The sequence below is a fragment of the Talpa europaea genome, assembly GCF_964194135.1.
Source record: "Talpa europaea genome assembly, chromosome: 6".
In the NCBI taxonomy this organism is placed as follows: Eukaryota; Metazoa; Chordata; class Mammalia; order Eulipotyphla; family Talpidae; genus Talpa; species Talpa europaea.
In genome coordinates this window covers 84,902,317-84,929,626 of record NC_140072.1, presented here as the reverse complement: position 1 = coordinate 84,929,626, position 27,310 = coordinate 84,902,317, and the positions used below count along the sequence as shown (strand labels likewise).

General features: G+C 31.5%; 1 protein-coding gene across 2 annotated transcripts in view; it reads right to left on the bottom strand.

Moving 5' to 3' along the window:
• Nucleotides 1-27,310, bottom strand: part of POSTN (periostin) — a gene marked incomplete at both ends in the record, with an annotated part of 32,883 nt that overhangs the window by 407 nt on the left and 5,166 nt on the right. The window contains 20 exons of one of the 2 annotated variants that reach the window (XM_084235149.1): nt 650-691; nt 4,493-4,576; nt 4,973-5,053; nt 6,932-7,021; nt 7,662-7,751; nt 10,835-10,915; nt 13,754-13,799; nt 14,534-14,601; nt 14,707-14,809; nt 14,913-15,043; nt 15,550-15,680; nt 16,767-16,903; nt 18,085-18,233; nt 19,494-19,628; nt 20,544-20,756; nt 21,192-21,333; nt 21,845-21,991; nt 22,879-23,043; nt 25,123-25,280; nt 26,842-26,906. In XM_084235149.1, coding sequence (XP_084091275.1) covers nt 650-691; nt 4,493-4,576; nt 4,973-5,053; nt 6,932-7,021; nt 7,662-7,751; nt 10,835-10,915; nt 13,754-13,799; nt 14,534-14,601; nt 14,707-14,809; nt 14,913-15,043; nt 15,550-15,680; nt 16,767-16,903; nt 18,085-18,233; nt 19,494-19,628; nt 20,544-20,756; nt 21,192-21,333; nt 21,845-21,991; nt 22,879-23,043; nt 25,123-25,280; nt 26,842-26,906 — 2,258 coding nt within the window. The remainder of the gene's footprint in view (nt 1-649; nt 692-4,492; nt 4,577-4,972; nt 5,054-6,931; nt 7,022-7,661; nt 7,752-10,834; nt 10,916-13,753; nt 13,800-14,533; nt 14,602-14,706; nt 14,810-14,912; nt 15,044-15,549; nt 15,681-16,766; nt 16,904-18,084; nt 18,234-19,493; nt 19,629-20,543; nt 20,757-21,191; nt 21,334-21,844; nt 21,992-22,878; nt 23,044-25,122; nt 25,281-26,841; nt 26,907-27,310) is intronic. The other variant, XM_084235150.1, reaches the window with a different exon arrangement.

Here is a 27,310-nt window from a genome sequence, read left to right as displayed (position 1 = left end):
AGACCCTTCTAATTATATTAGAAATTCAACCTGTAATTTGTTAGAAGTTCCATGAGAGACACCTTTAATTTTTTGAATGTATAAATGTAAGGAACCTAAGTGGGAGATTAGGAAATGCACATATTATAGTCACAAAGAAAATTGTAGTGAATTGGTGATATATTTCTATATATATAGATATATATTTCTATATATATAGATATATATATGGATGGCATCTATATATTTATATAAAATTTTGTACATAGTAACACTGATATTTTTCTCTATGTGCACACAGTTCAAATCTACCTGCAACTTACTTTTGTTCAACTCTGGTATTTAAAGATACTTTTTACTTTACTTGAGTCTGTCTCAATGGTTCAATATGTTTAGCAGTTTGCCTCAATATAATTCATGATTATAAGATACATAATGAATATAATTACTTTTCCTTTGACATTTGTTAATGATAGATTTTCCTAATAATGCATAACAAAATTTATTTCCTGATTCCTATCATAAAATACTTTGCTTCAAAAGAGGCCAACTTTTCTTTCTGACAACTTTCAATAAAATATTAAAAACTCTCCATTTTTTTGGTTTCTCTTAATATAAAAACTTAAATCATATCTGCACATTATTATAGCCATTATTATAGCACATTTACCTTGAACTCTTTTGTTGACTTCCATCTTTCTCAAAGGTGTATCTAAAATTAAATAGTTATGATTATAAATACTTTGAAATTATGACTAACATTAGACAAGAGACCGTTGTTAGGCAGAAAAGTATAGTTTCATATAACCATCATTTTAAGATGTAGATTTTCTTTTGAAGTATCAGACTTCTGTTTCTGTAAAATTATCCTTATAGTTAATTATACCCTTACATTATATGAGGACAACAAAATATCACTGACCTAGGAACTCTAGGAATATAATAAGCAATCAATGAAATATATGCTAACATAACCCCAAATTTTGTTCTTATAAGACCATTTTAAAAATTAACTAGTTACAATAACACTTTCATATTTAATAATTTCATGTGTATTAATAACTATGCAGGTTTCTGTTGTTATAGTTAAAAAATACTTCCCAATTCCCTTACTTTTATTTGGACTCATCAATAAGATCCCCTAGTAGGCCTAAATTCACATTTTTATTCTATTACTGGGCACTTGAGATCAAATAATAAATGCATTTTTTAAATGAATATACATTTTTTGGCAACAACTTAATTTTTCTGCTTACCTTTATTCTTCCTCCCCATTTTTACTTCTTGCTTTTCATATATCATCTATCCTCAACAAATGAAAATTTCTATCAAGAATAAACTTTCAATTCTCTGAAATCCCATAAAAATCAGGCATTAAATTATCACCATTTTGATTGTGTGATACCAAGTTAAAAGAAAAAAGGAACATTAACATTAAAAATAGATTTAAAGAGTTCTTTGCTGTCTATACTGGCCCTTTCTAATAATGAGCATTCAATTAACTAATTGTTAATTTATTATTACTTTATATGATAATATCAAAATAAGACATATTCATTGTAACAAATAAACATCTTTACAAGATAGTGTGAGTAAAGTGAAGAAAATCAGACTTGTTTTCAGTGACTCTCTGCGGTCTCAGAATGAAGGAGTTGTAGCAGGTCTCAATTAGAGAAGCAACATGTAGGAAGATAATCAAGAGTAACCCACACCAGTGCCTCTCTCCTATCACTGGCCTTCTGAAACCGGCAGAGTGTTTCAGCCCAATTCTTTGCCAGATTTTGCATTTTTACTTGACTATTACTCTAGAATTTAAGTTAGGATGTAAAATGTGAGTTTATTGACCATATTAATGTTCATTAACCATAATATTGACAGTAGCTAACATTACCAAGCTCTTATATGGGTTGAGCATTAGTCCAAAGCATTTTCATATATTATCTCATTTAGATGTAGGTAACATTGTTGTCCCTACTTTTCAGATGAAGAAACCAAAGCAGAAAGGGTCAACGTAAGTCAATTTGTGTTGGAACCAACATTGGAAACTATACTGACAACCAGATTCCTTACTCTCTTTATTTTTTTAGAAGTGGGGTACAGGTCAGAGTTGTGGGGGGTGAGAAGATTCAACAGAGAGAGCAGGGAGCAGAACAGGCAGATGTACTGAAATACACTGCTGAGGGGAGCTTCAGGCGAGACAGGAGAGGTCTGCTGCGCCAGGTGGCTTACTCCCTGGCTGCTGGCGATCCAACTTGAGCCGCAAAGGCCACCGACAGCCTCACAGCGCTGCGCTAAACCTCCGGAGCCACCAGGGAGGCCCCTTATTCTCTTTATTTATAGCATAGGTCTTTAAATATTTTCTTGGTAGATATGTCAAAATCTTCCAAAATTACTTTCTTTTCTTCCTTTTTCCAAAGCCCAATGGTATCTTAATTACGTTACCAGTTTCAGTAAATGGAGTTCTACTTAAGATAAGCATAAAAACTCACTTCGTGGCATTATTTTAAGTTTTCTGAGATATTTCACTGACAAATTGCAGTATTATCACCAGAAGGACTACTTAGACATGATAATAGTCATGATTTAAATGACTAGAAATACAGTCAATTTATCAAAATGTACTCTGTACAACAGTATTATCTGCTCTGGCAGAAAATATCAAATTTTGAGTAAAAACACATAATTTGGATATATTCAATTATCTATACTTGCAGAAGAAAAAAAAAAAGCCAGACTTGCATGACATGATCTTTATTCGCACCAGCTTTTTTGTGAGTTGATGCATCTGAGGATCTCAACAAAAGTATGTTTGTGACTCAGTGATGGCCCAATGGTTTTACAGAGCTGGAAAAATGAAAATTAGCATGTCCAATTAATGTCAGAGATTAGTAGCTACACTGCTGAGATGAAAAACTTTGAAAATGTTTTGATAAATATTTTTGATGTGATATTGTGGAAATTGATGCTTCATAGAAACAGGTTACAGAGTCTATTAGCTGAAAATAGAATACCACATATTATTAACTTGAAGCAGGTATATCTTCTCTTGACTGAAGCAATTCAGTTCACTGTTTATTATGAGCTTGTTAACAGGGACTTATTTAAAAGTGAGGAAAATATACTTACCTGAGGTTGAAGCCTAAATGAAAAAGCAATACAAACAGGTGTGGCTACTAATTGATCATTCTCTAAAAGCACTGCCATTCTACAAAGCTGTTTACTATGGTAAGGAATGAAGAAAAACAGAATTCAATTTTATCAACTCCCTGTTATTCTGGCAGAGTTAAAAATTTGGGAGAAGATGAATAAAGTCTGTTTAATTTTACAGGAAATTCGGAGTTTATTATCGCTTTGGGTGGGCTATATGCTCCTAAAGGAAAGTTTTGTGCCTTTCATATACATATCTTTCTACTGAGGAAATTCAACTACCAGTTGAATAAAAATGATTTTTATGATCATTACGTAGTCTCAACACAGTTGAAGAATTTTATCTGTATTGAAATAAAGAATTAATAATTGCCAAAATTACACATGTTCCCAAGGATAATTTATATATGTTTTGGACATGGATACATAACTTTTATGATTTTAATCAGAAAAGTTACCTGGATCATACTTTGAATAAATGCCAAACTTCAGTTGTATTTCTCAGTTTGTAGGTCATTTCAAGGAGTATTTTTGGCTTTTCTAAATAATTAAAATGCTTATTTCTCTAAAACAATTTGCCATCTAGATATTTGTAGTTAATAAAATAACTACATTATTTATTCATTCAAATGCCAATAGCCCAAATTATGTTTTATATATTTTATATATAATAACACTTATTATATCTTCAAATAATTACCATTTAGAGTTTGTGTAAGATTTTGAATTCTTTTTTTTCTCCATTGCTTTTAAAAGTAGGTCATTTTAATGCCATAGACAGAGAACATTCCATACTTAAAGACTAAGATTAATTTCATGTGCAAAATAATTTACATCTCCAGGTATGGATTGTCACTCAAAATGTTAGATGAAATAGACGCCCATTCTTAAGAATGTAGTTTTGGCAAAGAAAATTACTAAAGAAATATTTTTTCTGCTAGATCTATGCACTTCAAGATTCCATAAACATGCCTTTTATTATTGTTGTGAGAGCAGTGAATACATTTTTTTTAAACATAAAAAGTATTTCAATTCGGTCTTCTTTTAGCTACCAATTTAAAAATATTCCCATTTTATATACTTAAAACATCTTTACAATTATCTGTATCAAAGCAATATGTATGTATATATATATATATATATTCATTGCTCCCCAAGCTGTAAACCAAAGAACTTTTTAAAGACTGTTTAAAGTAGCAATTATTTCTTCATAACTACCATTGAACAATTAATCTCTTAGAACAGCACTTGATGGTGTCTTTTTTAACCTAATTAAAAGAAAAGCCTGAATTCTCAGTCTTTAAAAAGTTGAATAACTCAATTCACCAGAACCTGTTAAGAGGTTAGTTGTTTCCCTTTTACTAACCTCCCTGAAGCAGTCTTTTAATTTCTTCATCTTCATATAAATGACCATCACCACCTTCAATGAATTTGGTGACCTTGGTGACCTCTGAGAGGATACATGTTTATAGCAGATTGGTTTAGATAAGAAAAAGACAGAAAATATGATGTGATATATAGTGTCATCTGCTCAGTAATGAATTCCAGACCAACATTCTGTTCTTTCTTGTTTTTTGTGTTTTTTTTTTTTGTTCTGATAAGCCAATTTTTTTATAATGCTATTGAAAATATGTAACAGATGTATAATAAAACAATCAATATGAACTGTCATTGACTTTCATTCCATTTTGAAATCAGTAATTTCATTCCAAATTACTGATTTGGTATGGCATGTGAACAAAGGAATGACATGAAGTAAAAAACATGTAAAAGCTCTCAAAGATTATTTTAGACTTTGATACAGATAGCTTAGCTGAATTCATAATCTTTTTCTAGTCATACTGACCTTCTTGAAATAATTTCTTCAGAGTTTCTTCTGTTTCTCCACCACCACCAGCAGTGATTCTAGTGTATTTTATTTCAGGTCCTAGAAGAAAGACAATTTAATAAGATCTAGAATAGATTAGGCAAACTTCCTCTGCAAAGAACCAAATGTTAAGAATTTTACTTTATTTTTGTTCTTTAACTTGAAAATTCCCTTTTATTCTTTCACTTTTAGCAGCTTTATTGAGGTATGATTTCCATACAATTCAGTCATTGTTAGTATACAGCTCCTTGGGTTTTAGTAAAATACATACAGTTACACAACAGCAGCATACATTAGACTGCTTCCACACTGAAGCATTTTAAGTTGACATCAGTGAGTAATTATTCTGGAAGATAAATGACTCATAGCAAATGATGATCAATGTGTGGTAGGGGAGGAAAAAAAAAAAACCTCTATTGTTTTGAATTATAGTTTCCAGGAAGGAAAATGAAGATTTCTGGCAAATATTGTCTGCAAAAGTAAAAATAATTCTGGTGGCAAATAATGTAGTATATACAGATAATGATTTACAAACATGTAAATCTGAAACTTGTATTTTATAAACCAGTGTTAAATTCAATAAAAATTTTAAGAAACTTAAAATGTTATTAAATTTTAAAAATAACTCTTTTTAAAAAATAAATGATGGGCCTCCCCTGGTGGCGCAGCGGTTGAGCGCTGGGTTGCGAGGCTGCCCGCAGCCTCTGCAGCACCAGTTCGATCCCCGGCCACTGGTGAGGGTCCCACAAAAAAAAAAAAATGTAAGTACAGGTATTCATTGTAATGTTTGTATTAGCAAAAGACAGTTGGGATTAGTTAATAAATGGTAGCACCTCCACTTAAGAGAATCTCATGTAGTTGAGATAAAAGCAAGGTTGCCCTGATAGTATATGTAAGGAAAGATCTGTAAGATCTATGAAAGAGGTGCATTTTGAGTGGGATATATCTTCTTATTTGTTTATATTTTCATAAATAATGAAAGAAGATAAAAGAAACTAATAAAGTGGTTCCCAATAAGGTAGGTAAGGGAAGCAAAATTAAGTGGAAGGGGGCAGGGGTAGAAGTTAGTTTTCATACTACCTGGATACTGTTGTATATTATTTTAAATTTTGAATAATAAGAATGTTGCATATTAAAAAAACTTTTAATGTGATTGCAGACTCATTAGATGATTTCATATTACATTTTCCTTGGGCAGAAGAAAAAAGATATGAAAGTAATGTGGTCAATTCACTATTAATAATCTGTGTCACAACAATACAACTCTCATTATAATATGAAAAAATATATAAGCATTATATAAATGAATGTATACACAATGTTCCAATAAATCATTTGATCAATTACTTACCGATTATCCAATTCAAAATTTTAAGGTAATTTATTTGTGGGAAACTGATACAGAACTTTACTGAAATTAGTAAACAAACTTGCATTTATTTTGGGGTGTCTATGTGTAAACCTTAAGACTAATGGAAAATCACCAAAGGGAAAGGCTTTTCTTCTAGAAGTCATTAGCTCATTAATAAATAGCCAAGAGAATGGGCCTCCCCTGGTGGCACAGCGATTGAGTGCTGGGTTGTGAGGCTGCCCGTAGCTTCTGCAGCGCCAGTTTGATCCCCAGCCACCAGCGAGGGTCCCACAAAAAATAAATATATAAATAAATAAATAGCCAAGAGAAGACAGAGTACTATATAATGTATGCATATACAAAATAAAATACATGGATAGTTTTGCCTACTAATTTCTAATTCAGAAAAAAAAACATAGATTGTATATTTGGAATATTATTTTTGCCCAAATAGAAATGAAGTCACTTTAGTATCACCATGAAAAAGACTTAGTTATTCTCTAATGACTCTTAGAGTTATTTTGGGATTAACTATTGTTTGATTTTTATAATCCAGGCAGAGTTCCACAGATGAAATTAAAGATCACCTGTAATGATTCGCTCTTCCCTTGTCTCTTTTTCAGTTATTTCCACAGGTATTCCATCAATGATTTTTGTGTATTTCTTAATAATTGGCTCTGAATGCAGAGGATGAAAAAATGCATTTTTTTTTATCTTCTTATGGTGTCTAAGTTGCCACAAACTAGAAATTTAAAATACATTTTTCAAAGCAATACCATTTACTATTCAATCTTAATCATTTTGGGGACCAGTCTCAAATAAATTCAGATTAAAGGTAGCAGTTATGTCCTGGCTCTTGGGTGAGAGAAGTTAGCTGGCAAAGTAACTCTGGTTTGTTACCTTGTTTTCTGACTGGAAAGATTATTTGGTGAGAATATTACTTCATTACAATAGAAGCCTTGTAATGAGTCCAGGCTATGGTTTATTACTCAGTGTTATACAATGGCCACTTTGTCTTCTAAGTTCAATGTGTTTTTTGGTATGGGCATCATTGTTATCTTTGTATTCCATGATCATTACTTGCGTATGCAGAATGATGACAGTTTTGTTGGACCTGGTGACTTAATGGTTTGGTAAATTCCAATTTGATCTACTAAAACATAAGCCATATTTAACTTGCCAAATAAAAAGTCCATAACAGTTTACATAAAACATAGCAAGTCAAGAGGAAACATCAAACATTCAGTATATTAAATTAACACTTTTTCAAAGTAATCACAGTGAACCTGACTAGATTCTGGGAAATAAACAATGCATGTCCATGGGTCACTTCAGTTACTATTTTGCCTTCTTTAATCAGTCTGAATTTAGGTTCACCTTCAGTTTTGATCTTTGTGATTGTGGGTCCTGATGCATTGCTTTAGGAGACAAGTTATCATGTAAAAGCAGTCCTTTACTATTACTAGAACAAGACATTTATTTCAATATTTAGTGTTATTCAAATGTCAAAGTGGTTTTAGGCTTTATAAAATCAGTTTCAAACATTTTCGGTTGTTTTCAAGTTAGAGGGTATTTATGAGAATAATGACTCAGTCTATAGATGTGCTACTAAAATAACATTCATCTGTTTTAGCTTCAATTGATGTGTAAATTCTATCTATGCATTCATAATCGTAATGTATAATCACACAAATATGTATGACTTTACTTTGTAAATCATATTATAATATATGTAAATTTGACATAGTCTACTGATAAATAATATAGCTCTAAATTTACCATACTGATTACATCCATTATGCTTACCTTATTAAGTTTTTTTTAATTTGTTTCTAATCAGTTAGTATCTTACATTTTAAATCTAATGGACATAAAGCCAAGCATTAAAAAAAAAAAAACCAAATTTATACCTACCTTTAAGACACTCAATTTCAGGTTTTATGGAAAAAATGGATTTGCATACTTACCTTCTATATGCAAATGATGCAAATATTTACTAATTAATAAATAGTCCTTCAAATGTAAAAGGTAAACAAATGTTGTATTTAACTTGTAAAATGCTTTTGTTCACAGAGAAAATCATTTTGACTGTTAGAAAGCTGATCACTATATTAGTTAATCAAAACTATTTAATAGAAGAAAAAATAAGGTTCAGTACATTTAACTCATACTGTAATGCACTTCAATAGTTTAATGTCAAAAATATTTGCTTATCTTTAAAATTTATTTGCTTGTCCAGAAATTGCGAATGTACACACCATTACTCAGAATTAAATAGTGTAGCACAATCTATAATAATGAAAACAAGAGTATAATTTTCTCAAACACTATAATATTTGATCTCTGGGGCAAAGGGTTACTTAGTATCAAAATGTACAGGGTTTTAAGTTGTAGTAATATCAAAAAGAAAATACAGCTAAGGACTTTAAGAACAGGAAATGACTTAACAAGATATCCAAGTTGACATTTCTTTAGTAGAACTAAAACTGAAATTCCAGAAATATCCTTTCTCCTTATGCTATATGAAAGCAGGTGTTTTTATCAAAAATTTCTTTCACATTTATTCCCAGCAGCTAGGAGAGTACCTAGCATGATAAGTACTCTATAAGTACTTGTTGAATTGAATTTCAGCTGATTTATTCTTAATTATAAAATTTGGTTATGTTTTTATAAGAAAAATATTAAAAATTGTGTTTTGCAGTCTAATTTATTTAGTAATAATTAAGAGTCATCAATGATGTTGCAAAATGATGTTGCAAAAGTTTGAAGAATGAGAACAAGTGCCAGTGTTGGAGATGGATGGACAAACAAATATATGTTTCATTCAGTATGTGACACAGAATTAAATCTTCTGAACTTTTGAACAGATGAGTTTCTAACACATAGGTGACATGCCTCCATTTTTCATTCCTGTTCCCTTTCTAGGAAGAACTCAAGTAGAGTTTCAACTCCACTGTGTTCCTAGTTGAAGAATGATTAATATGATAGAATCCTGCTAACAGAGATGAGAAAAATAAGTGAATTGAATAAAGAAGCCTAAAAGAAAAGAGAGGATACTTTTAAAATGAGAACAATAACGTGAATGATTTTGATTTTGGATGCTGTGTATAAGTGATTATACAAAATTTTATGCTGTCTACTTTTTAGCAAAAGTACAAAAATATTAAAAGGATCATCTTATATTTTTTTATTAAAATGATCAACATTTTCTCAACAAAATATTTGATTTAATTTTTCTTAAAAACACCAAATTCCCTTCACTAATATATAAAAACAAATGATCATGGGTATGTGTTAACAAAAATAAACAGATTTCAAAGATTACATCAATTTTAGGTCTCAATGAATAAAAATATAGATAACTAATTAGAGAGGAAATAATCTTTCATGTGTGTCTCCTTTTAAGTTATAACTCACTTTTAAAAGAATAGTCTAAATTATTCAAAAAGTTGGAATCATCATCTCATTCACAGAATCTTTATGGAATGAGAATTCCAAAATCAAAGATAATTACAGTAATAGTTTTTTGAGAGTCAATTGAGAAGCAGTACAAGTGAGGAATAATCTGTTCCTTTTTTAGAAGATTGCATCTACCATTTTTACATAATAAAGATGATAGCCTGCTCTTTTTTTGTGGTAAATTGCAGCATTAAAATGCTTTTACATGGAAGTAAAACATTCTTAAGGTCTGTTCTTGCTAATTAAAATATATTAAATGAAGGTGGTGACACAGATGTAGGAATTGGCTAACAGACAATAGGGACAGAAAGAAAGGTGACTAATGTTTTAGTCCGAAGCATAAAGGGAGAAGTATACATACCTATTGTACATATATATTATATATAACTATATATGTATATAAGGATATCTAATCTCATATATATGATATATATGTATATAAGAATATCTAATCTCATAAATATATATATATATATGTTTAGGGCAGGGATTAAGGAGTCTAAGATTTGATTCACTGACCATATATTTACTTTTGTTTCCGGTGGTCTAATTAAAAAAAAAATCATGTGTTGCTATAATTTTAAAGACTTTTCTCAATGAACAACTTCTATGTTCTCTTAGGTGGTTGAATGAAAAATGCCTTCACTTTTTGTGAAGAACTTGCAATAATAATAAAAGAGATCAGAAGCAAAACTTCACAAATAGTACACTCTCCAAAAGAAGTAGAAGTGTCATTTAAAAAAAGCTCAAGATTTATTTGCTTAGTGAGTATCTGGATACTAGTGCTGTTACATTGGTCTATCAGGCTCAAATGAAATCAAGTATCAAGCAAATGTACTGAAAGTATTAGGAATGCACTATGACTCTGCTAAACAATTTGCATTCTGCATTCTGCAGTCACATGAGCATGCCCTTGGTAAAGAAATATTTAGGTTGTTAGTTTCAAAAAATAATGTAGATACATTCATAGAAGTCAGTCTATTAAGTTTTTTTCCATAATAAAAGGAGCCATGTATAACATTAATTTTTACCTTCAGTTTTGATAATAGGCTGAAGACTGTCTTCAATCACTTTAATTTTTGGTTCTACAACTTTGGTTATAATTTTAGTTGCTGAAAGTATAGAAAGTGGAACATAAATGATGTTTCCATGAAGACACCCTGATCCAGTGTCCTATTTTTTGATCTGATACCCACTGAGGTATCAGATGTGATATATTCTGGCAGGCAAATCCAGGAACTATTCATGATACATTATCTAGTGTCTTCTCATGTCCAGATGGTGAACTCTGAAGTCCAGGGACTTGGGTTTGTTCCAGTGAACTATATACTCACTAAGTGAAGAATTCTATCTAGAAATCTATCATTCTGAACTGCACCACTAAAGCTCTTTACCTTCTTTTGTACTTCTTGAAAATAATGGCTGTATTGCAACAGAGACAAATAAACATGATTAATATCATGTGATTCATAATATCTTAAAATGCATCGTTGGATTCTTTCTTAAATAGAAGACAAAAATATTCAAAACGCTTTCATGCATTTGATAGTAGGGATATAGAAAGGAATATATTAGCCAGCCAGTCATGAGCTCTATGCAACAAAAACATGATATGATATACATCTCAGTTAGAGGCTAAAATATTTTTATTTCTGTTTTGTTATCATTGCCATTTTTTAAATAATGTATGCATTTTGAAGGCATGGCATATACCCAATTAAGATATAATATGCACATTTTCTTTAAAATAATAGTCATTATTTTAATTATTGGTTGGCTTTTGGCTATGCAGATTAACTGGAAAGATGCCTCTGGTCTCTTACAACCAGAACTACTGTCATTTCTAATTAAAATCATTAAAAGTGGTTCTGTAAGATAATGAACTGCAAAGTCATAGCATATTGTGGCACAGTTTGCCTTTCTGTCACATTCTCAGGTTTCTGGGATGTTTAACTATGTCAACTTTTTAAATTAAGATGGTTTCTAAGCCTTAGTGATGACTATATCTTAGTCATAGCTGGTATTATATCTTGAGATCTTAAATTATGAAACCTGAAATATATCAGATCTTTGTGGCCAATTATTGAGTTTTGTAAGTGGTCTTGCCACAGAGTGATCTATCCATGAAAGTTAAAATTCAGAGATCTTAGCTTCTGCTATCAAAATGGATTAATTACTTTTCATCTTAAATTTCCACCTCATGTTAGAGAAGTTAATGATATTTAGTTGGTTGGTAGTTTTGTTTCAGTTTTGCTTTTCTGAAGACTTTGACAGATTTCAGGCTGAGTATTAAATGCTGCTATTTACCTCAAATATTATCAATTTGAAAACATATGCCAAAGAGCATTTTCTCCATAGAATTTAAAAATGTATGGTATTTGGGGGAACAAGAATAATGTATTTCAAGGACATTGCAATTTCAAGAAATTGCATAAAGGACTGTAAAAGTGAAATCTTTGGTGTAATTAGTCTCTACCTCTTTTTTAAGTATGCTTCTAAATAAGTGTACTCATCTGGAGAGGAGTTAAATATCTGATATTGGATTATAAATCTCAGAGTTGTGTCACAGGCTCTAAAGCAGGTTGGTGCGATCCATTGGACTATAATAATTTCACACAATGTAACATCCTCTGTGAGTGAGGATCAAATTTTCACAGAGGAAAATAATGGAGTCATAATATTTTGGCTCATTGTAAGCAAATTAATGCATTGGCATAAATGGATGGTGGTGGACCTACCCTGGCTAAAGTAGGAAAGGAAAAGAAATGTGGTGCTGATTTACATAATTTTTAGAGAAATTTAACATAACATTTCTGATGAATAGAGCCCATAAGAATTCTTTAATTTGTTATAAAATATATCATTAACAAGACTGCATTATTCCTTATTGAATTTATACTATGTTGAATCATAACTATTTCAGCTAAACCTAGAGAACTGTGCAGAGCCGGCACAATACTGTAATTATGTATGTTATCATTACATAATTGAAATCAGTAAGCACAGCAGACATTTTGTTTTGCTCCTTCCATTGTCTCACTCTTTTCCAGTGTAAATCTTAATTAAATCTCTTTTCATTAAATAACAGACGCTCATGGTATAAAATAGGATATTTTTCTAACCAGGATAAATGTAGGAATTGAAATAGACTTTAGTTACTGATACGTTTTGAGAGTCTAGTTGTAGAGTCAAAACAAAATGAAAATAATTTCTGCAGAAAAAATGATAATTAAAGAAAGAGAAAAGGGCATAGGAAGAAAAAGCCCCAATTGGAAAAGAAATATCACAAATATTACGTTTATGAGAAATGAAATTTCTTTACCATTGTTAAGGAGTAGTGGTTAAATTTTGATAATCTGGTAGCATCAGAGACAAAGTACATTGGAATCTAGAAACTTTAAGTTTTATCACCAGCAAATTTTTTATTTCTTCATTTGATTTTGGATATGGAGGGTTTTCGAACAACCAACTCATAAACATTAGGATTTTCTGGCACACCATCTCCCATCCTACATTAGATGGCTGAGTGCTCGAGGGCGAAATCATTGACAAGTCCTTTGGTAATGTGATTTTTGTGTCCACACATTTGCATTTTCAGCTAACTATGAAGTGCTGTTCTGCTATTTTTTCCTTTTTGTATCTTGTAAGTCTTTTTCTCCCTCCCTCTTTTTCAAACTAGCTATTGTATTTGGCTGCCATTCTCTTATCTTATCATTCCTATTTTTCCAGTGAGTGGGGAAGTAGTTCATTGGAGTTAAAGGGTAAGACCAAGATTGAGAATTCTCATTCAGATCTCAAGCTTTGTTTCAAGTAGGACAAGGCTTGCCATTGTTTGGAATTCTATATACCAGATTATCAATTATCTCTGTTTATAAATACAAAGATAATTATTGGGTTTTTATTTTTACATCTTGCCATGTATATGTGACAAATAATCATTATGTACTTACTGTAGACAGTCATGGGTATTTCTTTGAAGGTGCTATCTCGAACAAACTGGAAGTAGATACTTATATTTAGTTACATCAAATATAGTAGTTTTATTAACAAAATCACCACTTCAATTCTTACTAAAATAAAAATAGTAAAACTACCACTACACGTAATAGAAATGAAGTATTTAGATAAATCATCTTTTGATTTCCTGTTATTAGGCCAGATGGTATAAAAATTAGTAGATTTGTTATTCAACCTTAAAAATTATAGAACAGTTTATCCAAAGTTATATATATATATATTTATTAAATGATATATCATATGCTTTCTGATACTTCTACCCTATACAGGTGAAGAAAAAATATATACTCTTGCCTTTAAATACTACTATGAATAGTGACTTCTTTTTGTAAGTAAATACTATATTTTTTCTATTATATTGGCAGCAATGATATTTGATGAGAAAAATATTATAGTTTTCTAGGTACATATCTTATCTATTCCACTCAACGGTAGACTTTTTTAAACAAAGGGCCATATCTGACTCAGCTTGATCTTTCCCATAGCACTTAATATATTAGTTGGACCCATATAACTTTTTAATAGCTATTTGGTGAATAAAACAATAAGGAAAGGTACTATTTCTTGATAGGTGGGTCAGTGGTATATAATCAATGAGGAACAATCCAAAGTCAGTACACATATACTTATTAATGTTTACATTTCTAGTCTCTTATGTTAAACTTGTAATATCTGTTCAACATGTTAGGAATGAATTTAGTAACATTCTGTACCTTAATTTGGATGTCTTTGATCAGTTTATTAAGTACTTCCAGCAACTGATAATTTCCAACAGGTGTGTCTATGAAGAAGAAAATTAAATATATATCAGTAAGAAAGTGTAAAATAAAAATCTAGTTTTTATAGAAACTTACTTCATTCACTAATTAGTTCAATAATTACCAACCTGCTGGGTAGAGCAGTTTATCAACAACATGAATAACACCATTTGTTGTCATGATGTCAGATTCTTTTGATGTCAATTCATTCACCAAAAGTGTATCATTTACCTATCAAAACAGAGGTAATGTAATGAGAAATTTAATGAAAAATGAATATTAAAGTAATTGAATGATGATGAAAATTATCATAAATTCATTCCAGAGAACTTACTCCTTTCAGGTAGATTTTGCTTCCTTGTATGGTCTTCAGAATGTTAGTAACACCAGGTTCGAATCCCTTTCCAATGAAAACTCCTGGTGTCAGGTGGTAAAGGATGATATTTTGAAGCGCATTTTTGTCCCCTGGAGGAAAGATATATATTCATTTGTTTATCAAATAACAGGTCATATTTTTTGACATTTTGATACTTTGAGGAGTAAGAAAATACATTTCTGTGTCATTAGTCATTTTTCCACAGTATAATTTCTCATTATGCTATTGTTCCCTCAGTTGATTATCAATGCTCTATCAAAATATATAGTCATTTCAATCAGTTTAGTCAAAATATTAACCAACTTACTGGGAGAGAAAATATTTAATTATTTTTGAAATTGTGACTATTTCCATCTTTGTCAACTAATTGTGAGGCCTTTAATAGAAATAACAATTGAACATATTGCCCAATAACATGATGGTAAGCAGTAATTAAGAATAATAAGTGACCCTCCACATATAACAAATGGAACTAAAGGAAACCTAGGTTTGCCATGAATATGAAAGAGGGGGCAATTTGAGGCTATCATCTGGGTAAGAACTCTGGTGGAAGAAATGAGATTGTGAAATTATGGGGTAAATAACTTCTACTCACGGATCAGAATTTCCTTTTCTTCATTAGTCATTCCCTTAAAGGCATCATTGGTTGGCACAAATAAGGTCCAATCTCCAGGTTGTGTCAGGAGCGCTTTCAAGTCTGCAGCTTCAAGTAGGCTGAGGAAGATGCTAAACAGGAATGATATATATTCATTTTATTAGTTTTAGATTTAGGTGTGCTCACCTACAATTCATGGAATAAACTAGAATTCTTGCATTGTGGAAATCACTAAAAAACTGCTCATATATTTTCATTTAAGTGCAGTTTAACTGTTCAGCAAGTTTTATTATGGGAAAATTTAAACATACAATACAATTTTAAAAGTTTTCAAACTCCTTTATCCCATAAACATTTCTAACAAAATAACCATGTGTGTGATCAATTTTTAAAAAAAATAATTTATTTTTAATTTTTTTAGAATTATCTACTTATGCATACAAGAACTGGGGTACAAACCAGAGGTGTGGGGGGTGGGAGGATCCACCAGAGACAGAGTAGGGAACAGAATAGGTAGATTGACTGAAACACATTGCTGAGGGGAGCAGCAGGCAAGCCAGGAGAGGTCTGCTGCGCCATGTGGGCAGCTCCCTGGCCAGGGATCAAACTCGTGCTACAGTGGCTGCAGACGGCCTCACAGATTGCGTTTTAACCCCTTGTGCCACCAGGGAGGCCCTAAAAAATAATTTATATAGAAATTTATAAGCAGGGACTCCCCTGGTGGCAAAGGTGGTTGGTGAAGCACTGTGAAGCTGTCTGCAGCCTCTGCAGCACAGGTTCTATCCTGGCTGGCTGGTGAGATACCTACATGGCACAGCAGACTTCTGTCTTATCCGCTGCTCCCCTGAGGAGTGTATTTCAGTCAGTCTGCCTGTTCTGTTCCCTGCTCTATCTCTGGTGAATCCTCTCACCCTCCTGCACATCTGGCCCGTACCCTGGTTTTTGTTTGCATGAATAGATAAACCTTTTTTAAAAAAGAAATTTACAAGTAGTAGTTCAGTCTACTTGATTTTTTCAACTTACTGGATTATATTATGGTGTACCATGAAGCAAAATAAATACTCTTAAACATATGGAGTTTGAAAACATTTAAATTTCTTATTCTAAACTCTATCCTCAGAAATACTGAATATAATGCCTTTGGTACTGCTAACCGTGAAACAAAAATATGCCAATAGGTGCCATTAATTCTGTGGAGGTGAAACTAATAGTCATACCTAAAGCGCTTATCCTGTTTTAATTTTTCATGGAGGGATTTCTCTGCTGGTTTGATGATCTCTCGGAATATGTGAATGGCACCATTTCTTCCTTGCTTGCTTCCTCTCACCATACATGAATTTTCAATGCAGACAGCCTAGTCAATAAAGAAAGAAACATGCAGCTTTCCATTTCCAAACTTGAAATTTCTTGTGTGGAAGTAGCTACCCAATACACAGATTTCTGGATAGGCTCTTTGAGGAGATCACTTGACTTGTAAAAACAGCCGAAGCAGCTTCTTTCCTCTCTATTTTAAGATCTTGAACAATCTGACCTCACACTTCTAACTTAGCTGATTTCCCACTACTAAGGCAGCTAGTTTTGTTAGTAAATAAAAATCTATTCACTCCACTACTACGATTTCTGTCATTCCTCTCTAGGTCTAATCATTCTTCTGTACCCTCTTCACAAAATTTTAATGCTTTAATTCTGTGGGATCTTCCTGACCTCAGTGCCTCTTGTGATCTTCATAGATATTTACTGTGTTCTTAACTATGTAATCCTATCAATTTTAGGTAAAACAAATGCTTTAATTACAGCATTTTTGAACAAGTGTGTGTGTGTGTGTGTGTGTGTGTGTGTGATTTAGAGTAGAACACATTTCCTGCATCATTTAAAATGTGTGTCTTGGAATTCTGAAACTATATCAAGCAACTGCTGTGTGTCATATTCTATGCTAGGTAATGCCTTATATTTTACGAAATGTTTAGGTCATAGCTGCAATGTTACTAGGACAGAAACTGAAGAGCATTGCTAGGTACACTCTAATTCTTATAAACAGTATTTTCTAAAAACTTTCCCTCAGATAAAAGTAAATTAGAATGATTTTGTAGGGCTCAAAAATCTTTATGTCTATGAAAGTTTATCTTGACAGTTATTTCAAAGAGATTCAGTTTCTGAATGGTGATCTTACAATAAGAAAATCATCCTACATGTTTGATTCAATATAAAAATTACCCTATAAACCACAAGTACTCTCTAAATCATTAACTGAATTTAGAGGAGTTTTGGTGATTTCTGGAATTGAAATAATGAATGATTTAGAACATAGTTATTTATAAATTAACAAATAAAATATCTGAATTATTATAACATAGCATACTTTCCTCCAGTCTTTTCACACAAATGACTCAATTTTCTGATGTTCTTGCCAATATTTACTAATAAAACCATATTACCAAAACTCTGGAAAATATTTGTGTAATGGCATTTGTTGAGAAGCACGTGTCATTTCACATGGAGAGCTATAAGCATATTTTGATTGATTGATTCACTTACTGTACGATACACAAAGACTCTGAGCTGTTTGCCTCCAATGGTCTCAAGTTTTTGTCCATTGTAAAGCTCATTAAGACCAACTTTTACTTTCAAGATGTGATTCTGTAGAATTAATTTTAGAAGGCGCTGGTCCATGCTCAATGTATCATCTATAAATAAATTAAGGAAGGTTATTGTTTTATTTAGAAAGCATTAAAGTTTCTCTAGGAAAGAGAAAATAATGAAAATGGAAAATCCTTAATACTATTGGTATTATACATCCTACACTCATAATATATGTGCCTGCTAGATGCTCAAGTCTAGAAAGTCTATGCACCAATTGGAAACCCTATGACTTTTTGTATAAAATTACTACAAATTAATTGAAAGCAGTCCAAACAATGGGTTTCATCTCTGTGAGGGATACATAGCTTTATATGGTCATTGGCAAATGTTAAACTCTAATGCTGGCCAAGATTTTTTCTGATATTCATTAGTTACATCAAAGATTGCTGGTGAATCATTTGTAAAACCATCTTTAAAACTGGAGAGAGAATCAAAACACACTCTCTTAAAAGCAGATTAGTGTCAGCACTGTGGGTATATTTATTACTGCAAAAAGGGAATATAATATGTGCCAGAATTTGACTTTTTTATTAATAACTTCCTTTTTTCAGATTTTTGAATATGTTACTATTGAGGTAACTTTGGTTTACAATACTGTTTACAATTCAGAAATATAGGATTACATCTGTTCAGATGTATGCTACTATACCATACCCACCACCAAGACACCCATAGTTATTAATTATTTCTAAATAATTTAGTATTTGGAAAAATATTGAAGAGGGGATATTTATTTCTTTAGTTGCCAATTTTTGTGTAATATGTCTTTAAGAAATATGTCTTTAAGAAATCATTTTTCTGGAAAAAGTGGCTGGTTGTTTCAATCTAAATATGACCCTTGAATAGCAGTTACTAAGTAAAATACTTAAAGCAGTTCACATCATAATATGGAAGTGTAAATTGTCTCATTTTTGTTACTTATATTTTGACACCTTGTTTTCAAATTTTTACATTCAAAATGCATCTATTTATTCCTAGGTATTATAATGTTGGTATTGAATAAATTGTATTTATTTTTTAAGCTCTACTAATATATCTATTATTTACGATGGAAATATGGTTAGATTCACAAAATAATTCAACACCACTTATCACAACTTTTAATCTTATCTTTTAAAAAGAAATATTTTGAAATGAAATTCATTTTAGTGGGATTACATGGTGCTAACATTATATTGCAGAATTGTAAGTAATGCAGAAACGAATCAATACTGTGAAATATCTATTATTTCTTTTTGAAAACAATTATGGTGGAGAAAAATGTGTGTGAGGGGGAAGCAGGAGTGAGAGTATCCAATACATACCAGAAAATGCATTATTCATAGGTGCTAGCAAAGTGTATTCTCCATCTGGCTTCAGAGCAGATGCCAAGCCTAATTGGGCCACAAGGTCTGTGAAAGTGGTTTGCTGATTTCCAGCCAGCTCAATAACTTGTTTGGCTGTAAAATAAACCAACACCATTTTAACAATGTCATCACTGTTACTATTGTCATCATGAAATTAATAAGCCACTTCTTGACTATTTTCTAGAAGCTATTTGCAGCACTGGCAATGTGATAAGGTATCTCATCTTTCTCTAGCAAGAGAATTTTAGTTCCTTTTTTTTTTTTTTTTTGCAGATTGCTAAGGCCAAAGAATTTCAGAATAAAAATATCTTTCTGTCTTACTTTTTGTTTTCTTTGATTTTTATTAGTACTTCCTGATTTCTCTACTCATGTGATTGTTCTAGCTTTTACATTTCCAAAGTTGGTCATTTGGTTACATTATTTCTTCTGTTTTCAGGAAAACTGGCATTGTAAGAATCTTTATAGGGGCCTCCCTGGTAGCACAAGGGGTTAAGTCTAAGCACTATGAAACCATCCCCAGCCACTGCAGCATGAGTTCGATCCCTGGCCAGGAAAGTGACCCACATGATGCAGCAGACCTGTCCTGTCTTACCTGTTGCTCCCCTCAGCAGTGTATCTCAGTAGATCCACCTGTTCTGTTCTCCACTCTGTCTCTGATGAATCCTCTCACCCTCCAGCCCCTGCACCTCTGGCCTACACCCCAGAGCTCTTATATGCATAAATAAATAAATATTTAAAAAAGAACTTTTAAAAATAATGTAAATATTAGGTGTTAGAATCTTTTATAAATATTACATGTTAGAAACCCTGGAAAGTCAAAATGCCATATGTGGAATGACCATGACTACTTAAGTGACCTATTAGTACTCATCTCACTACTTATTTTGTGTTTATGTATCACATTTCATTTCTTACACTGTGCATTTTTTTTTCATGGACTCATTCTGGATGAGTCATTGTTAGTAAATAGTATTAAACAAAAGAATATGAAACTTGTTTTTTGCTCACCAGAATCAGGAATTAGGACCTGATCAATCAGGTGGATGACACCATTATTTGTCACAATGTCTTTTTTGTTCACCATTTTTATTCCATTTACTGTTATGCTGTCACCATCACATCCTATCTCAATTGTGTTTCCTTCCAAGGTCTCAAAGACTGCTCCTCCCATAATTGCCTCAGAACACTGAAGAGTGTTTAAAATGTGGTACTTCATGAGAGCTGAAAGACAAAATAATAAGAGCAAACTTTCAGGTCAAGTAATTGTCCAAGATAATCACATAATTTTCTCAAATCCATTATTCATTTCGGCATAAATTTAGAATGAGAAACATTGCATAATGTGTATATATTAAATTTTGCTCTAGTATTTCTTTTTAACACTTGCTAACTTACCTTTTTAATATCTGCTACTTATTCACTTGCAAGTTGTACAAAATATATGGTATTTAAAATATTTTTGTTTAATTATATTAAGTATTAAATAAATTATTCAGTTTCTCTGCCTAATTTCAATGATTTTGTTTTTTTAATATTTTTTATATTCCACCTCAGAATAGGAGTCTGTCTTTATTATCAAGGTTGATAATATTGGGTAATTTATTTCCTTTTCTTGGCATTCTGGGAGGTTTCTCACAGAGGAAGACATTTTAGTACCTTCAGAAGCCACTTTATCTCCCATGATTCTTTCTAGGACACCTCGTGGAAGTTTCTCAAAAGCCTCATTGGTAGGAGCAAAGAGAGTGAAGTGACCATCTCTTCCAAGGCTCTCCAGTATATCTGATGTGATGGCGGCTGCCTGAAAAACAAATGTGCTTTTTAAAGGCACTCACATTGAAAATCCAAAAGAAAATTATAACATTCTTAGCCTAGGCTGTCATGAGGGAGCTGATTCTATAGAAACTGTAGAAATTTGCTTTTGTTAGATCTTTAAAACACTACTTTTTGGCATAGCTAACTATGTCTTTTCCAAGTTGCCTCAAACTATGTTTGTAATAATGGGAATTCTGCCAATGTTCATGTGATTGTAGCAATAGCCAGCAGTACATGTAATAACTTAGATGGACAGATTCTAAATATACTATATACACTACAGTCACATAACTAGTTTTCATTTATCACATTCACATAAGTAATTTTTCATATGAGGAGATGGTCTTTGCTGTATAAAATTTCCATTTTCAAAATATATATTTGTTACATTCCTGCAAGATTTGTTTAGTAGAATTTTTATTGTTTTTAGATTCTAACAGGGAAAGAGAAAGACTCTCAATGATATAAGACAATCTGCTGTTACTAGTTGAACATACCCTAAAAGATGAGAGATCATCTTCTGCTTCAATGTAGTCTTGAATTGAGGTGCCAATTTGTGTAAGGACACGGTCAATAACATGTACAACGCCATTTGTTGCAATCTGGTTCCCATGGATGATTCGAGCACAGTTAACAGTGACAACCTGTAATTATTTGAAGAAATGGAAGTGCAGAATTTAGAACTATCCATTGACTGCTGAGATTACCAACCCATGCCCTATTTTTCATTTATAATGGTAAATGCAACTTGAAGGAACCAACATTCTGAGTGTAAATGTTGAGAATGAAAGTAATATCATTATTTCTTAAAAGGAAACTAAAAGGAAATGAAACCCGTTGCAAACCCGCATCCAGTAACACATACCATATAGAGAAACAAAAGTAAAAGATTTTTTCATTCAAATTATTGCTTTCACTCTTTTTTTTTATAGAAGTCTTGAACTATTTCTAGTGTAATACAATGAATTGCATAAAGAAGTGAAATTAGTCCTAAATATGTTCTAGACAGAGAAACAAATAATCATTGTATGAATATAAATGGTGCAATTCCAGCAACTTCCTAAATGTTACTTGATTAGTGACCCTTAGTGTCCTGGCAGATTCCCTCTGACCCTGTTGGAAATTTCTCACAAAGACTTCTATCCAAACATGCAAGAACCCAAATTAGTACAATAGGCAAAATGTAATTAAAGGAATACTCATCCTCTGATTATGCTTTGATAAATTTTCTTTGATAAATTTTTACTTAATTTTTTCTGATATTTTTCAAGCATATCACCTACTAAAATTTCGTTTTGTAGAAGATCTACTGTTGATTCTCAATTGTTACTTTAATTTCTTCCTCACAATCACTCTTTCGTAGAATCAGTCACTGAATTAGAAATCCACATGTCTTAAATGTGGGAGAAAATCATAATATGACACATATTCATTGATGTTTTATTATTTCTGTGAAAATTATACAAAATATGTAGATAAAATTAAGGGGGATATTACTCAGAAATATACTTTTTTAATGAATAAAACTTACCCCATTAGGATAGTGGTTAATGAAAAGTCCCAGATTGTTATACATTGAAGGAACAATCATGCCATTTTTTAAGTCCTTGGTCAACATTCTCTTATTAACCATATGGCTATGTAAAGCATTCAATAACTCAACATTTACGTTGTTCTCCAAACCTCTACGAATATCCTAGAAAAAAAAAGAAATGATAGATGTTTATTTTATTGTGATTAATTATTTTTTTTATTGTGATTAATTATTACAATTTTTATAATGATGCTATTTCTACTAATAACTTTCTCATTAGATTAACCAGATGATCAAATCAAATTGACACAAATAATATTTTCAATCGATTAAGAAATTTTCTACGTTTAGGTACTCCATTAGAGTTCCATTAGAGTTCATATAGAATGCTTGGAAATTTTTAGAGATAAAACAAAATCATTAAATAAATATACTGGTCAAGTGTCATCTTTATGCAAATGAAAAGTTTAGGGGGATCTGAAATTATTAGATACATAAAATATTTTGAGGGATAAAATAAAAATGGCATCATGTTTTTATATAACATTTGTGTTTAATGAGAATTTTATATTTATTCCATAATAAACTAAAGCATTCAACCAGTTTGGTTAGCATATACTGTTATGGGTTAACATAAGAAATTTAGAAAGTTATGTGGGGCAGTAAAATGGAAAATTTTGTTTGAGTAAAACAAAAAGAAACTTGTAATGGGGAGCCACTGAAAATTTTGTGGCATTGGAATATAATGATGAGACTTGGCTTTAAGAAGGTTAAGTTGGTAATAACGCACAGCAGAAATCAGAGAATTAGGTGGATGAAACATGAGACATGGGTGACTAATAGTAATTTGAAAGAAATGGAGAGAAATGAGGTCAGGATAATTCAAAGTTTTCAAGTTTCATAACTGAGGTTGGTATTGCCAATTATGGGGAAATAAGAAGCAGAAAAGCAGTTGTTTGTGGAGAGAAAGAAAATGTTTTACATAATCTTTTTTTAAAAGATGCAAATGGTGTGCCCAAAGAGAGTAAGTACAAGAAACAGATTTCTTGTTATATGAACTAAAGTGATAGCTGAAATCATCAGTAGTATACATAGAGACATAGTATAGTTCCTGGAAGAGACTTTAATGAGACCCATTCTTAAAGCAAAGAAACAGAGTTAGCAAAGCAAACCAGGAAGACATTTTACTAAATATTATTTAAATCTAGTGATAATTAACAGGCCATCTTCATATCAACTATCATATCTTATCAAAGGAAGAATACTTCTCTCTTTAAATTTTTTGTTTTAATAATTTTCATTTCATTATTAAATTTTTTTTGAGGTAGCACAAACTTACAACACTGTATATTTTTAAAGGTATAAGACATACATTTCAAGTGCATGTTACTACATTCACCACTAAGGCAACCTTAACACTTCACCATTGTGCCTTTACCATACTTTAATCTCCTCTTTCTGGTAACCTCAATTCTGGTTAGAGTTCTAGGGTTTGTTATTTGCTTTGGTTTTATCTGATGTTTGGTTTTATTTCTCTATCTTCCACACATACATGAAACCATGGGTATTTGTCTTCCTCCTTCTGACTTATTTCACTTAGCATAATACCCTCCAGTTGAATCCGTGTTGTTGCAAATGGTAAGTGTTTATCTTTTTTTAATAACTATTAATAGATAGTGTTCCACTGTCTATGTAATTTCTGTATCACTTTTATGGGTTTAGAAATTGAGCCATATTCCATTCATTAGAAATCTTAATATGCAAAAAATGTCTGAAAATCAAATGTATTGTTAGAACCCTTCATTTAAATATCCACACATATCTGTGCCTAAATAACTATATATACTGACATATAATCAGAATTGTTATTTATACTTGTATAATGTAGTTTATAATAAATTTTAAATGCCACTAGTCTTAAGTTTACACTAGACATGGAATCTAAAATTAAACATATTTCTCCAAAATAGAAAGAGAAAGGAGTAAAATAGAATAATGGTGCCTGTTCACTTCACTGTTGGTTTGTGTTTTCTGCTAATCTGTGAACCTTCTGGGGAGTTATTCCATTTATGGATGTATTAAAATGTTTTACTAATACTCAGTTACCCATCCTTTTTTGTATACTCATAAATGTGTAATAGAAAGATATAAAATTTCTATTAATTTCCAGGTTAATAAATCAATTCAAATGAAATAACAATAACAACAGAAATTATTATATTAATAGAAATAATGAATTACAGAATCCAAGTTGTCCCAAGCCTCATTACTCGGTGCAAAATAGGTGAATGATCCTTTTCCTTCAATCTCGTCCCTCAGTTTGGAGACATCAGAATAGTGCTGTGTTGTGGTTGCTCCCACAATGCCCAGCGTACCATAAACATGGTCAATAGGCATGACTGAAAGAATCAAGAGATGAATAAGTGCTTAGGGTTATACTTCAAAAATATTTCTCAATCTTCCATTAGGTTTCCCAACACATTTAATTGATAATTTTAGCAATAAAATTCTATAACTCATCATTATGTGTAAATTGCCTTTGAGTGCTAAAGAATCAATTTCTACTGAAAAGTTATTTCATATACCCACTGTGTTAAAGGAAAGTAAATTTAAAATATCATCCAGCTTATATTTCATATACCTTTACCTTTCATATAGAATGGAAACAGCAATATTTTCTTTTATGTTGGTCTAAAGTTACTAAATAGCATAATACTGCTAGGTAGAGGGTTTTAAATTTCATAGTTAGATTCCAAAGATGAAATAAGTAGACCTGCTATGCTATTTTCATCATAATTTTAGGAGCAGATAGGTTAAAGTGTCTAACATTTCTAGAGTATTTTCCCTGAACTTAAGAAAGAATATTACTGTATGAGTGCCAACCAGAGGGTAGGTACAGTCAACTTATTTTTCTTACCCTGTCTGATTTGAAAGTTAATGGTAATTATGATAATATCATAGGAGAAATGGTTATTACATTTGTGACTATACCAAGACTAAGTGACACATTTAATTTATAATTATAAAATCAGGATTTAAAAATACCCCCAAAGAATCGGGAAAATGAGTCAAAATGAACAGGCTAACTGTAATGAGGTACAGTGTAAGTCATGTTTAAGCTGGAAAAAAAATCCTAAATAAAAACTTGACTTGATAGTATTCATGTGAAAAAGATTTACAATCAATTTTAATTGAACACAAATTCTGTATGAACTAATGGCATGACATGGTTACCAATGATATTAACCAAAGTTCAGGAGCCCCCCAAATTGAGGTATTTGTCTTGATAATCTCTTACCTGCTCAGATCCACATGGATTGTAGATACCAGTCTGGGATTAAATTCAGACAAAAGATAACTGGGATAGAGGATTTTTGTGAGTTTGTGTTCATAATGGTGGGGACTCCAATATGTATGTCACATTAGAATAATTGGGGATGATTAGTCTGGAGAGAAGATTTTGTTAGAGAAGATAAGGTAACTGGAGGAAAGGTGCGATGATTGGTGTGAAATATCCGAAAAACTTATTTCAAAGAGGAAATAGATGAACTATTTTTTTTCTCTGGTAAACAGAGTTATAATAAACTAACTTTCAATATGAAGAAAGTTATAAGACCAGAGCTATTCAATTAGAGAGGATTAGGCTTTGCTAACTAATCAGCTTCATCTTTCTAGACAATTTCAAAGAAAAGAATTTTTTAGAGGGAATTTTCTTTCTTGAAATTTGAACTAGCTTAAATTTATGACTAGGCTTCTGTTATATGGTCTAGCATCCACTGCACAAGTATGTTTGAAAGCTTTATCATGAGTAACAACAAATGGTATATTTTGGATTTATCATGGGGCTAAATACACACATACACACATAAACACAATTGACTTCTCTGCAAATCGAGATACCTCAACTTTTTTTCTTATATAAGAAAAATTCATCTTTTAATTAATTAATTGAAATTTTACCTGCTGGACAGCCTTTCTTTCCTTCCATTCTCATATATCCAGGGCAACATTCATATAACACAGTCCTATACATTGGAAGAAAAGTTTTTAATGAAGGATGGAAACAGTTTGAAACATACTTTAAAAAAATCACTTATTGCAATGATTTATTGAGAATGTAGAATAAACATTCTTAATGACACAATGGTATTTAGATTATTTTGATCTTTCTCTGTAGCTTCATGGCAAGTTTCTATATCTTGAACCAGAAGAATGGAGTTTGATTTCCACTTCTACTCCTTGGTAGATATGTGACCTTGAGCAGGTCATTTAATAACTTTGGGTCTCAGTTTCCCCAGCTATTGAAAACAGTGGATATAGTGGCTACAATACCTACTGATAGGATTATTGTGAAATGAGGAAATACAGACCATTTTGTAGTTTTGATTGAGAAATTCATGTCACATAAATTAAGAGAATTACTTAAAGA